Source organism: Mchenga conophoros, linkage group LG23 (genome assembly GCF_057382185.1).
Source record: "Mchenga conophoros isolate Kocher_MC1m ecotype Shallow Benthic linkage group LG23, M_conophoros_male_GT1.1, whole genome shotgun sequence".
In the NCBI taxonomy this organism is placed as follows: domain Eukaryota; kingdom Metazoa; phylum Chordata; class Actinopteri; order Cichliformes; family Cichlidae; genus Mchenga; species Mchenga conophoros.
Window position 1 is genome coordinate 44,304,517 of NC_140547.1, and position 15,518 is coordinate 44,320,034.

The following is a 15,518-nucleotide window of genomic DNA, read 5'->3' on the forward strand; positions in this document are numbered from 1 at the left end:
TTATTATTCTGTGCTTGATGTGCCTCACCTTTGGCCCTGGCTCCTCCCCTCTGACTGCACTAGGGCTTATTGTCACCTGATAAAATAACACATTGATTCGTGCCATATAAAAAGTGAGACATGTCAATTCAGATTCTTTGTCAAACATACACTAATGAATCAATTTACAGCAGCAGCCTAACAATTGTCGTGATAATAAATACTAGTTAATCTATAGCACCAAATCATCAGTCAGTCACCTGTGACCTCGGCTCTTCACCTCTGAGCTACAACATGGCAGAGCTGCCTCTGTCACCTGATGAATAACAGTGAGACATTCCACATACGTGCAGTCACACATGTGCTTCAAATACAGTCATGAACCAACAAGTCATCATCCAATTCCACCTGTGATCTTGTGTCACCATTGCTCTCTGAGCTTTGTGTTGGTTCTTCTGTCACCTGACAAATAGGACAAACATGACAATAAGAATAAAATGTGGAGCTGCTTCAGTGTTTCTGTCAATTTGTGCAGATCTTGACTCATCAGTAATGTTTGTAGGGTGAGTGCATTTTTAAAACAATTTGTGCAAACTGCACTACAAGGTGGATATTTGCAAAATAATGACTACCTCATGACATTTTGTCGCAAAAATTAACCCTATGAATATGTCAGCACCATTAGGATGAAATTATTGTCTCACCAACATTTTAATGTTAGACGTATAATTTTAACAGCCTCTGTGAACTAATAACTAAAACAAATCTGCGCCCTTCTGTTGGACCAACTGGAAGAAATGATTCAAGGACTTAGTCACAGAACAGAGATTCAAATCTCCAAAATCCAACTGGCTGCATCAGGACATATAGTCTGAAACTCTGCACAGTTTCCTGTTTGAAGCTGCTTCCTGTTGGCTTCAGCTGTTTGGAGTTTCCATTTTCTAAACTTCTACATTCTGAACCTTCTTCAGCTCTGAACAGATGATGAAACACTGAATGATTTCAAGCACTTTGTCTAATAAACTTACATCTTTCATTCTTTATACAGATTGTGGGACTGTGGTTTGTCAAAGATCAGCTGTGATTATCTGGCAGCAGCACTGAAGTCCAACCCCTCCCATCTGAGACAGCTGTACCTGTATGGAAACAACCTGAAGGATCCAGATGTGAAGCAGCTGTCTGATCTTCAGCAGAGTCCAGACTACAGACTGGAGACTCTGGGGTCAGTAGAGTGATGGAGTGAGTGGGTGGTGCTGTCAGCAGTATTGTACTAAACACAGTCAGTATGAAACAAAGATCCAGTGTTTCCTGTAAAGCTGCAGCTTCTCAGTGAAGCTGTGAGAGGAGAACGGTGACAGGCTTCAGGATTGGACACAAACACTTCCTGTTTCTCACCTTTATGGTCACCATAGTAACGGCTGACACGCTCTGATCAAACACTGTCAACAGCCAATCAGCTCTCTGAACAAAGCAGCACGCAGACCAATGACTGCATTGATTTCCAAGTTTAAAGCAGTGAAGAACACAGTCTGTAGGTGAGGAAGAATTTAGTGAGAGCAGATGTTTGGATGGAATTCCTCCAGTTAACAGCTGGAACCGTCCATCTGGATTGTTGGGCTTGTTGTTGGGGTTCCTACAGAGCTCAGAGTGGACACACCAAGGTTCTTCTAATGAATGAAAGTCCAAACTCAAACTAGGAGGGAAAAACATTTTCAGCAACTTCAATAAAAATCCAAAGATTAGAAAAAGTGAAGCAACAATGAGTCCTAGTACAGTCCCAGCACTGACGTCCCTGCTGCTCTTTATACTGGATGTGCTGCATCACTGACTGACAGCTGATGAAGAGTCTCTGGAAACACTCGTTTATCTCCTCTGCTCTTCCTCCTTCTCTCTGCAGGTGGAGCTGGTGATGATGGTAAACAGGACGGTGTGTGTGCTGAGAGAGGAGCAGCAAGGCCCTTTAATTTGCGGCGGTGATCTGAATATACGCCTACAGCCGGATCTAGACAGCTCTAAAAGAAAGATGCCGGGATCGAGTATATTATATAAAAGAATCTCAGCACTGTTCGATGAGGTGGGTTTAATTGATGTATGGAGAAATCGCTTTCCTACAAGGAGGGATTACTCTCATTTTTCAGCCCCACACTCACTCTACACGAGGATAGATTATTTTTTAATGTTTGGAAGAGATAGGGATAAAATCTTAACATGCGAGATGGGCTTGATAGATATAAGTGATCACGCACCGCTGTACACCCCAAAATTTCAATTTGGAGATTGAATCCATCCCTGCTTAAAGATGTGGAATTTAGGAAAGTGATAAAGGCAGAGCTCAAAGACTACCTTGAAATTAATGATAACGGGGAGGTGTTACCCCCGATACTATGGGATGCATTAAAAGCTGTTATGAGGGGGAAGATTATAGCATTTGCCTCCTTCCAAAAAAAAGCAAGAGAGAAAAAAATGGAAGATTTACAAGCGATTCAAAAACAATTAGAAAGTGAGCACAAACATAAGCCTTCAGTGGGCACCTTGCAGAAACTAACAATGATTAGAAATGAAATAAATACGCAGAGTATACAAACGATAAAGAGAAAATTGTTATATTTGAAACAGAAACATTATGATGGAGGATCGCAATCAATGAAAATTTTAGCATGGAAACTTAAGAAGAAGATAGCGGAGAATACTGTAACTAAAATCAAACACCCAGAGACGGGGAATATAATGACTCATCCTTGCAAGATACAGAATGCCTTTGAATCATTCTATAAAACATTATATGCGGGAGTCCCAGGGGGGGCTGAACACGAAATGGACAATTTCCTGAACCCTTTATGCCTACCAAGCTTTAACGAGGAACAAAATAAAACGATGTGACGGAAGCTGAACTTATGAATGCCATCAATAGGCTGAAATCAAATAAGTCACCAGGCTCCAATGGTTACACCGCGGAGTGGTATCGGGAATTCAAACAGGACTTGATCCCTACACTACTTACTACTTTTAACTGGGTGTTAAAAACAGCGCAAATTCCACCGAGTTGGAAGGAGGCAATTATTTCGGCTATTCCGAAAGAAGGGAAAGACAAAATGGAGTGTGGCTCATATAGACCTATTTCTGTCCTTAACATAGATTATAGATTGTTTACCTCGATAATGGCCAGGAGAATGGAAGAATTTTTACCTGACTTCATCAGCAATGATCAAACGGGGTTTATAAGACGACGACAGACTCAGGATACGTAGAACTCTTCATGTAATACATCAGATACAGACATCTAAGAGTACAGCCATGCTTATGAGTATTGATGCAGAAAAAGCCTTTGATTCGGTAAATTGGGACTTTCTATATAAAGTCCTGGATAAATTCGGCTTACATAAGGGAATTGTTGATACAGTGAGGGCATTATACACTAACCCCACCGCAAGAATTAAAGTTAATGGTTCTCTCTCAAATAGCTTTGTTTTGCAGAGAGGAAATAAACAAGGCTGTGCTTGGTCCCCGCTCCTGTTTGCATTGTACTTAGAACCCTTGGCACAATCAATTAGACAAAATAAAGACATTAAGGGGATCACTATTGCAGGACAGGAACACAAGCTTGCTTGTTATGCGGACGACATATTGATCTGCTTAGATCAGCCCACTAACTCCTTGCCTTCGCTGATGAATCTGTGTCAAAAATTTGGGAAACTCTCTGGATATAAAATTAATATGTCTAAAACTCAAATTCTCAGTTATAACTATAACCCCCCAGCTCACATGGTTGTTCAATATCCAATGAATTGGCAAGCACAATCATTGAAATATCTAGGAGTTGTTATTCCCAAGGATTTAACTAAACTATCTGAGGAGAATTTTCGTTCTCTACAAAGGAGAATAGTGGGTGATATTAGGCGATGGAACATGATCCCCTTTCTTTCCTTACACTCACGAGTTGAATCTATTAAAATGAACATTTTGCCAAGAATATTATATTTATTCCAAACACTACCAATATCCATTGATCCAAGTCGTTTCAATGAATGGGATAAAATAATAACGCGGTTTATATGGGGGGGGAAGCGGCCGAGGGTTTGTTTTAAAACTTTACAATTACATAAGAAGGTGGGAGGATGGGGGTTACTAAAAAATTATTATCGGGCTGTTCAGTTGAAGACGGTGGTTAATTGGTGTGATACAAGCTACCAAGCACACTGGAAGACTATAGAGGAGAATATGTTTTCCTCCCCAATACAAGCTGTCCTGATGGATTCGAATATTCGAAAATATATTGACAAGATTCATAACCCCTGGGTGTCGTGCACACTTAATATATGGAGAAAACTAGTGAAAGAATTCAAACTTGAACAGGATTTGGCTTTATTCAAATGGTATGCATATGATTCTGACTTTGCCCCAAATAAATTGGACTCAAGTTTCAAAAGTTGGCCGGCTAAAGGGTTATCTACATTTGATAGTTTGATAAAGGATGGGAACCTTATTAGTTTTGACACGCTGAAACAGAGACACAATCTAGTAAAACAGGATTTTTATCGATACTTGCAAATAAGACACTATATAAAGACAACAATCGGTCTGATGTCAAACACTAATGTGGAACTGGTAACTTTATTTAGACAGGCGTACAGTGGGGATGTTGATACAAGACTAATTTCTTTTTGGTATAATTTTCTTATAAATAAGCTTCCACACTCAACTGATTATGTGAAGATGTTATGGGAAAAGGAGGGAGGGATGCGTATTTCTAGGGATGAATGGACTCAGATGTGGGAATGGCAATGGAGGAGTACCAAAAGCTGGAGGGAGTTCGGATGGAAAACTCTGATAAGGTTCTTTATCACTCCGTGTCAAAAGGCTCACTATGATGGGAATCCTCCCGTGTGCTGGAGAAACTGTGGATACCAACGAGCACATCATACCCATATTATGTGGGACTGTCCTGTGCTACGGACTTACTGGAAAGACATTCATGGTACATTACAAGGCATTTCTAACTGTACATTCCCTCAGGATATGAAGACAATTTTTTTTGGCTGTATACCGCAGAACTGGTCCAAAAATGACATATGTCTGTTAAGAGCTTTATTGGTTGCAAGTAAGAAATGTATAACAAAGAAATGGTCCTCGCAAGACATACCGACTTTGTCATTATGGTGGGAAATTACGTTAGAGATATATAGGATGGAGGAAGTAACAGCTCATGTTAATGACAGGATGACCTGGTTCCATTTGTGTCGGGATAAGTGGATCCAATACGTCAATATCCATAAACCGAATTTTCTTTTTAACGCTTGAAACCACCAATCTAGTCAATTGTTCACTCCCGACGGAGTTTTTTTTATTTTTTTTTATTTTTTTTTATTTATATAAATATATAATTTTTCCCCTTTTATTATTATTATTATTATTTTATTTTTTTTCCTCTCTTTCTTTCTCCCTTCTCGTTCTGTTTTGTTTTTCTCTTGTAAACTGTGTAAATTAATGCTTGTAATCACCTTTGTGAAGTAATATTGTAGAAATAAAGAATGAAAAAAAAAAAAAGAAAAGAAAAAAAAAGAGAGAGGAGCAGCTGTGTCCTGATGATCCAGAGAGGTTGAAGCAGCAGCAGCTTGTGTGTAGAGACGCTCTGACTGGGCCATGTTACTGGGAGGTGGAGAGGAGAGCTTCATCCAGCAGTGACTGACAGAGGAATGAAGTGCAGATGACTGTCAGTGCTGCAGAGTGAACTGCTCTGAGAACAGCTCCACTGTCAGACACAATGTAGAGTCCAGCATCACCCCTGTGTGTCCCTCTGGATCTGACAGAGGATCATCAGTGTATCTGGACTGCTCTGCTGCTGCTCTGTCCTTCTACAGTCTCTGCACAGTCTCTGTCTCACTCTGGAAAGATTTTACAACTTGTTGTAATTACAGAACGTTAATATAATATTCAAACATGTGATCTTCTCTTTATTTCTGAATCTTTACCAAATAAAGAAAAACCAAACTAACAAACAGAAGCTGTCGTGTCCTTTTTCACCACATCTGTGAATCTTTTCTGTGTTTTTCCTCTTTTCCTCCTTCCTGCAGCTCCATCTTCATCATTCTGTGTCCAGTATATGTGAACACGTCCAAAGCATCTGAGCCTCATGTTACCCGTTTGTGTGAGTTACGCCTGTCGTTGTGTTGTGGTGTATAAATAAGGGGCAGGAGACAGCGCTGGATCTCTGAGTTCTTTACTCTCAATTTCTGCAACATCTGCAATATCTAGAAATGCAAACCTGTGAGCTGTGTGTGTTGTGCGTCTGCTCGGCCACCTCTCCTCCGGCCGTGCTGGAAGCAGCTGTGCGTTTGACAGTTTTATCGACTCGACAATAATCGAACAAATTAAATGTTCAAAAATATCAACTTAAGCACTTCAAAGTCAACAAAAAGCTTAAAACAATGAAATAATATTTCACTGAAAAAACAACAGCTCATAAGAACGATACACAAAATAATACAGAAACAAACAAATAAAAGTTATTAACCAGGATCCATGTTTTTGTCACAAACACTGAATCAGCTGATTCACTCTTTATGTTTCTGAGTTTGTTTTGTGATTATAGTTCTGGTTTCTGTTTCTGTGTCTTCACTGTGTCCCACGTCTCCTTACTTTGGACTCTGTGTTATATTTCCTGTTTTACTTTGACAGTCCTGTGTTACTGTTTCCTGTCTCGTGTGTGTAATTGGTCCCAGCTGTGTTTCCCTCCTGCCTCCCGTTCCCTGATTACTAAACTGCGTCCACGCCGCCGGCGCTCCTCTCCACAGCTGGATTCCAGGATTTCAGAGCATCCAGCTGTGGTGAGTGATGGAGACACTTTCTCTGCTCCCTCAGTAATCAGGACAGTTTATTGAACATCAGAGGACATAAAGGACTGTTTTTCACCTGCCCGTTCTGAACCTGGACATTAAAGACTGCTGGCTTCAAGGACATTAATCCCAGTGTCAGCCAGCCAATAACAGCCTGTGTTTTTCAGCTCTTTAGGAGTCAGAAATGAGAAAGACACAGACTGCTAACCTCTCCCTGCAGGAAATAAGCTCCGCCTCTTCCTGTCCTGTATATGAGTGATTCTGACATGAGACACAATGAGTTTCCTGTTTATTGTGACTTAAAGCGAGCAGCAAAGACACTAAACTGTGTGTTTCCAGCTGAAGCTGCTTTTTGTGTTGCTCCCACAAACCTGTCTGAAACAGTCAGTGAGGAAAACTCAGTTTATGCTTCCAAGCTCATTGTGAGAGGGCACATTGTGTTCCTGCAAGTGCTGATTTTGTCTGCATCCCTGAGTTTAGTGAGCTGCCTCCAAGGACTTGTGAAGCCCAGTGTGTTAAGGCTGCATCTCCCAGATGTTTCCACCTTTCCAGCACAGACGATAAATGTTCCCACAAAGGCTCAAAGACTGTTTGATTTTCTGAGTGTTGGCCTCAAGAGATTGCTCAGTGAGCACCTGAGTGTTTCTGGGACATCGGACACTAACTGGAACTTCAAGTCTGGTTCTGAAGCTGCACATGCAAAGACTGTTTCTGGTTGTAAGAGACCTGGCTGTTCCAGGGATTGTAGCCTCCCCAGAGGCTGAGCTGCTGACCTCAGCTGACTCTGGAGCCTTGAAGGTAACTAAGTTTGCACCGCTCGGGTGAGCCATCTCAGCTGCAACAGCCTCCACAGAGAGCTCACGCAAGCTTACCCAGCCTGCTGAGGATTTTATGCTGCTGCAGCCCAAAAGGCATCCTGAGCTGACTGACAGCCACCCACAGCTTCAGCTGCCTCAGCCAGGGGTCTCCACACCTGCTGGCCCTGCATCTGCTCTGACTGGGGGCTCTGGAGAGCCGCGCCAGCCATCCATCTCTGCTGGGGCTCCTGTTTGAGAATGTAGGAGTGTAAACTTCAAATATCTGCTCGGTTTGTCAAGATATCACATATTTGCAAAAGTGCTCTGACGTTTTTGGAGACGTCTGTTACCCACCATCTTGATAGCTAACCGGGAGGTCGAGGGTCATTAGAGCCGGCGAGAACAGCGGACTCCCAGCACATCGTTTTTAGACCCCCACGGCCTTTGGCTGTTCAGGTTTAAACATGATATATAAGTCACTTAGTAGGGGTGCAATGATATTCGTATCGATATTGAACCGTTCGATACAGTGCTTTCGGTTCGGTACGCATATGTATCGAACAATACAAAATTTGTAATTTATTTTATCAACTTTCCTTCTGACGATGCTGTCTGTGTTGAGCGCTCAGTGAATCTGCGTTTCTCTGTAATAAACTGTCTTTTCCAAAGATGAGTGATTCCTCAATCAGATACAGGGCTCGCAATATCGCTAGCCCGACGTCCCGGGGCTAGCTATTTTTTCAGTCGGGCTACCAAAATCTATCTCTTCCCTGCCCGTCGGGCTATTGTAGGAAGGAAAAATATATGTCAATGCTTTTGCATTCTTTCAGAAATGTAGCTGGGTACTTATGTCATTGGCATCGGTGAGCCACTGTCGATATGTGACATATTGAAATCGCGATTGAATTTGCGCTTGTTTTTTGCTTTCACTTTGCAATCGTGCGAACTGTGTATAGAGAGCGACAGCACTGATCTGTGAGTGATGATAATTTGTGCACCAATTCCTCTGACATCGTCTTATTAATCGTTAGCTTACTATGCAAACATGACAAGTGAAATCTCCCGCAGCAAGCTTAAACATGTGAGAGGTTGATCGTGCAGAGAATCGCTGAGCTTATGTGAGTGCGCGTGTAAAAGCATTTCAGTTCTGCTGAGCCAAATAAGACAGGTCAGGGTGAAGAAGTGACAGCCAAAGAAAAGCTTACCACAAAACGGAGAAGTTATGACAAATCAGACTATAAGGCAAAAAGAAAGTGCAGCTTTATGGTTTCATGGACAAAATAATTTCTGTGGCTGCGATATGACGAGCTAAATAACCAGGGGTGCACATAAGTGGTCTGCAGGTGTGCATTCGCTGTCAAAATAAAAAACACGCACAAGGGTTAGGGTTAAATTTAAAAACTGTACTTTTGAGTTAAAATATATATTTATAATTTTAATAAATGACAAATTAAAAAGGCATGAACATTTTTTTGTATCGAAAAAATATCGAACCGTGACACCAAAATATCGAACCGAACCGAACCGTGAATTTTGTGTATCGTTGCACCCCTAAGATATATATATATATATAGTATATAACTCCACCGAGACAGCGGTGACGCGGATCTGAAGGCCAGACCATCACAGCCGCTCACTTCCCGCCTACCCGACCTTTGGAGGACCCGGCCCACGTAGACCTTGAAGGCCGGGTCCTCAGGAGGATGCAGCCTGTGAATTTGGACACGCCATGACACATGATGTTCTACACCTGATGTGTTTAAGTGAGCTCTACAGGTGAACAGACTTATTAACGTTACCAGCATAATAAACTGTCCTGTCACTGAAGGTGTCTGCCCGACAAGGACGTGGTGCTGAATGCATCCAGACCCCTGCTGACTGTCTTTGCAGCTTCGGTCAAAGGTACAGTGTCCACTGTGACCCTGAGAGCAGGACACAGCCAGAGGTGAGTCAGCAGTTACAAACTAAATGCTGCTGACATGAATCAAACTGCTGGATAACCCACTGCTCATGAAAATGGCACCTTTCTGTTGCTTTTTGAGATTACTGAGAATATTTGAATTGTGACTCAGATGGCAGATCCAGGCTCTCAGCCTCCAGCTGAAACTTCCAGTCCTCCCCCAGCCAGAAGCTCTGATGCTGGGCTGAGAGACTTTGATCCTTCCCTGGATCCAGAAATCCAGGAGGGAGAATGAGAACAGGACCTCCTTCCTGATCTGGAGAGGCCTGAGGGAAAGAAAGATGGAGCAGACAGAGCTTTGAACAAATCCAAACCTCCTGAGCTTCACCTCCACAAAGGTGCAGACACTGATGCACAGATTCACATGTGACACCTGCAGCGTCCAGCTTGTGCCGCTGACATTATCTCCACTCTGATACAAGCCTCATTCACTCGCTCACACACGTTCATACAATCACCTTTTCCTCACAGTCACACACATGAATGTAATGAGGGGAACTCGGGCTTCACTGTCATTCCTCAGGATCCTTTGATATGCAGACTGGAGGCTCTGTGGATGAAACACCGACTGTCTGAACCACTCTGAAGTGTTCATGATGGACTTCATCCTGATTAACACTACAATACTTGTTAGAGGCCTTTTATATGTAATAATATTCTTTTCTTGACCAGGTGTGACAGGTGAAGGACACCGGCGAATAGGAGGACAGAAGCTGAGAGCCATTAGTCACATGACTTCAGCTGCTGCTGCCTCACCAACCACTGGCCCCTCGGTGAGTCTAGAGTTACAGCAGTGACCACAGGAAGTGCACACGTGTGATCTAAAGCTACATGTGGGCCTGTGACCATCAGTCTTCTCACTGTGGTAGACGGGTTTGTGAGTCCCTGTGATGCTGGGAGTGTCCAGGACAGTCGCTCCTGATCGGGTCTCTCATGGAAAGCTGGTCCCAGGAATTCCTGGAAAATTCCTCCACAAAAGAGAACTGGGAACATAAGTGCAGAGTGACAGAGGTGCTCAGCAACCCTGCTGTTATATGGGAATAGAACCAGAATAGTCGGCAACCACTTGAGTTAAGTTAGCCAAAGAGATGCGACTCAGACTGACTTCATCATGTTGGCAACGTGTCTGCATTGATAAACTCCAGTTATTGACAAATCAGAGAATAATTCCAGTCGTTCAGAGACAGATTGGGATTGTTTGGAGGATGTAATCGTTTCCCTTCAGGGAGCGTGTTGGACGCTCAGTGTCCGGGTGATTAGCTGATGCAACTACTTAGAATCAGTTTGTGAATATGAAGAAAATCAGTGCAGTCACTGGACAAACTCTGATTCTTCCTAGTTTCACTCTTGTTTCAGTCCAGTGTGACTGAGGTGGTAAAAAATGATCTGACTTTTAGCCACACAGCTGTCTGCTAGAGAAAAAGCCTTTGTGCACAACTTTCTTAAAGGCAAACGGCACCATGTTCACTGCAGCTGCAGCAAACGCAGCAAAGAGTGAAAGTTGGACTGAGAATGTTGTGACTGTTTCATGAGAAAGAGCAGGAAAACAAGCATCACACACCCAGACACAGTGCTGGGATTAGAATTAGACTTTAGAGCCAAATGTAGGACAAAAGCTTTAATATGAAAGAGGAAAACCCAACAACAGCCAGAGCATGAAGCTCAAAACTATACCAATCACCAAGAAAGCTGACAGGCCTGTGACACGTCAGAGACGCCGTTCAAATCATAAAGAAGTTGGTTTATTGACAAAATGTAAAAAACCAAAAGAATCAAGTCAACCTTCAGTTTCGAGCGAGTAGACCAATCAGGCACAGCAGCAGCTCTAGAATAAGCAACAATTTGATGTCTTACAAACAACCTTTCATATACACACATACATATGGCTCATATGCTGTTTAAAAAGGCCTCAAAGACCCAACAGATTACACAAAGTACAAAAATACTTTCATTCAGACAACAGTCAGCTGTGCACGAGACAGAGAGCCGACTACAGTTAGTAACATGGACTCACTTTGTTTCAGACACGACACAAAGTAACACAAAGCCACAAAGAGCAGAAACATCAAAAAGGAGGCAGAGCAGCAGCAACTCTCCATGAGCTGTGAGGCTAACAGCCACCCACACTTCCTGTGATGCATAATGAAAACAACATTAACCTGAAGGATGATAACAACAGAAAGAAGTCTAAGCTAACGTTACACAGCGCTCACACAGCGCTGACTGTACAGGCCTCACACAGCTACGACCTGCATCCACAACACCTGATTCTACTGAACACAAACAAGTTAATGATATATGAGCAATCCAGGGAAGGCTTCCAGGAAGGTGAGGATCCAAAGACAGCTCTACAACAGCATCAGTCAGCAACAATGTTACTAATCACTGACTCTTTCATCCTTTTATACTCAATCAAAAAGTGCTGTGTTCACATTTGTTTCTGCTGAAATCCAGAGACTGAAAATGCGTCTTTTTAAAGTTTGAATAAACTGACTGAACTTGTCACGAGTCCAACCGTGAGGAACACTTCCCCCCATGACACATCACAGGACAACGTCTCAGTGGAGGGGGGACAGTAGCTCAGTTTAGGCAGTCACTCTCAGAATCGATGCCTCCAGTCAGGGTCAAACGTGGTCCTCAGAAACCTGCAGATGTTTGGGCCAAGCTCTCACTGGTCTCTGCGTCTGTAGACTGAGCTGATGTTTCTCCAGGTGTCTGGTAAAAGGACGATGCTGCTGTCCAATGAGGCGAGGAGAGAAGTAGCCAAACAGGCGAGAGCCGTGAAGGAGGAACGGCGGGCAGCTCTGGATGCCCGACATAAATACCTGATGAGCAGGCTGGCCGACGCCGGCAGCCTGGAGGAGGCGGCGGTGGAAGACGCCATCGTCTCTGATGACAGAGTAAGTTCAGAGACGTGATCCTTCCTCAGAGTTGAACCTTTGAGTCATTAATGTCTGATTCTTCCAGTTCAGTCTGATCCATGAATTCTTTGCTGCAAACGGATCCAAGAAGCTGATTTTCTTCTATCAGGATGTCAAACAGGTAACTTTGATCACATTTCAATGACTGACACATGAAGGTCTAACCGCTCTTCATAATCTGCTGTCCTGTTTGTTGCAGCGTACTTTGTATTCATATCTTTTAATATCTGCCTTTCTCCCAGAGTCTGTCCTCCCGTCAGTCTTCCTTTGTGGACGCATCAAACTCAGCTGTGGCTCAGAGGAAACTCTTCCTCACTACGGGGAACTCTGAGGTTGGCTTCAGCTTTTTATGTTTAGTTCATGTGAGAATCACAGAAAAATGCTGATATGAGTGGAAGCTTCTGCTGGGAAATTGGCAAAGAGCAGATTATTGAACAGCGAGGCAGACAGTTCATTTCAGTGATGCCAGTTTATTAGAAACGAGGACTGTGGGGCTGCTGGAAGTCAGGACGGCCGCTCTCTGGATAAACCTGACAGCTGAGGTGGAGAGCAGGATTTATCCACAGACGGCTTCTTCCAAGCAAATGTCCTGAACACACCTGAGCTGAGGGTTACACAGTGTGTCCTGTGTGATCTCTGCTTTATGGTGGTTGAATCTCACAAATGTGACCATCAGACCTGACGACTTATTTGTGATGTTTTCATTAAAAATATCCTGGGTGAGGTGTTTGGGGCCTGTCCCATGAGGAGGAGTCTCCAGGGCAGACCCAGGACACACTAGAGAGGTTATATCTCTCAGCAGGCCTGGGAATGCCTCAGTATTGTCCTGGATATGCTGGAGGAAGTGGTTGTTTAGGGAGGTCTGGGATTCTCTGCTTAGACTGCTGCACCTGTGACCCGGGACCAGATAAACAGGAAATGGATGTTTGAAATTCAAAGAAATCCTCTTTTAATAATGAGGAAAAAAGACAGCAGGAGATCCATCGCAACTAACAAAACACTTCAAACACATCAATGCATCAACTTTAATCAACTTCATTTGGTTCAAATGAAGGAATCTAACAAAGCACTCACTAAAATGAAACACCAGTTAGTTTCCCGAGCTCAACAGGTCGAACACCTGAGTTTGGTTTGCGGTGCAGTTTTTATTTCTTCTAGATAACTTGGGTTATTTGCACAGGAAGGTTTTTTAAATGTATTTCTTAAGTACGATCTTATATGGGGGTTGATTTTATAGCATAACAGAATAATGTAATAACTCTAATAGAGTATAAAACATTTGCAGAATGAAGTACAAGGTGAAGAAAAGTCAGAACGTCCCTGTTTGAAAATACAGTCTCAGAAGGTCAGAGATGGACAAATTCAGCTACAGAAACATGTGGCCATTTTTTTAAAGCCATAGAGCATATTACAGACGACACAAAGAGCAAACACTGTAAACTTCTAACCACAGACCTCACACAGCTCACACACGTCAGAGTGAAGCTGTCATTTCCTGAAGCTTCCACACAAGAGAACTGGCAACAAGGTGGAGTCCTCATGGATCACTAGCAGAGAAATGTGGGTGGGTGCCAGACCACATGGACTCGACTCACTTTATTTCATACAAAGGAGCAGACTAATGCTGTCATCCTTAAAGACTAACTAGAAACAAGCAGTGCGCTCGCACTGCGTGGTGTAGTGCACAGCCAGGCATTCTTTACATTAGTTCGTTTGACAAAACCAAAAAGCCGAAAGTATTTACTTGGAGTTTGGTTTGATGAAATAAGTGCCAGAATCAGTGAATGCAAATGATTCCAATGACATGAAAACTGGTGGAAGGACAAATCCCTCAAGAAAAGCACGACTAGCACATTAAGTTTGTTTGTAATCATCATCATCTCTAACACCATGCGCACAACAGTGATTTTGTTACAGAACACTAAGATAGTAAAATCTGGGAAATGATGATATTTCTTTCCAAAACTTCCTGTCTGGAAGACATTAAAGCTGCTGTGCCACCTGCAGCTTCTTTCAATCTATGTTATGTGAATATATCTTTTTTTTTGGGTTTGAACATCCATTCAAACTCACTCTCTGCCTAGCAAGTCTCATTCCCTCATTTCCTTGGGGTCCAGCTTCACATACGTGGCACTGAGCCTTTTCCTTTGTCACCTCTTTCTGCTACATGCCTAGCCTCCCAGTTTCTTGGTCTATTTTCTTCATTTCGCTAACTACACTTCTTTTTCTTTGTAAATCTCTTCCTTCAAATACTTTCAAAATCACTTCTGTGCAGAGAAGACGTCAAACCCCTTCTTGGCAGTTTATCTCAATAAAGCTGTACTATCCCAGCCATCTGGTAAGTCTTCCCTACTACCCAGAGCCTGTTTATACTCCTGCATGTCTCTGCCTTCACTCACTTCCTCTTCTTGATGTCCAAACTCATCCTTCAAACTACCATTTGATGCTGCATAGCTGCATTCTCCCTGACACCTCCTTGTCTCCTGTCTTTTTGATTTCACCTTCTGCATAATATTTAGTTGCCCTGTGTGCAGCTTCCTCCACTTTCATATATTTCTACAAGTTCCTCCCTGTTCTTGAAGTATGTGTGCACCACGGCCATTTCCACTTGGAAAATCTGCCCCACATCTGTCTTTCTAGATTTCTCTCCTAAACACCACACCTACCCAACACCTCATAACCTCTGTTCCCTTCACCTAAATGTCCATTGAAGTCTGTGTCAATCACCACTGTAGTATGTGGTCTCTTGCACACAAAATGTGTCTACCCTCCACCTCCATAATATGAGTCTGCCAGCCCTCCCATTGCCAGTCAGAGTCCATAACAAGTCAAAAACATAAACAGCTCGAACGTATTATTTATTTAAAAGAGAGAGAGAGAGAGAGAGAGAGAGAGAGAGTAAGAGAGAGAGAGAGAGAGCTCAGTTGTCCTTGCTCTAGCATCAAGAGTCAGTGGCTGGCTGTTCACTGCAGGCTCAGCAGTCCAATGGCCGATCAGCAACAACACAAATAAAAAATAAGACACGTTC

The 15,518-nt window shown here is 42.9% G+C and overlaps 1 protein-coding gene across 1 annotated transcript in view; it reads left to right on the forward strand.

Moving 5' to 3' along the window:
• The window catches only part of LOC146548073 (NACHT, LRR and PYD domains-containing protein 3-like), a 432,988-nt gene that overhangs the window by 169,505 nt on the left and 247,965 nt on the right, over positions 1 to 15,518 (forward strand). Inside the window, exon 7 of the mRNA XM_085266169.1 lies at positions 1,028 to 1,201. Coding sequence (XP_085122295.1) covers positions 1,028 to 1,201 — 174 coding nt within the window. The remainder of the gene's footprint in view (positions 1 to 1,027; positions 1,202 to 15,518) is intronic.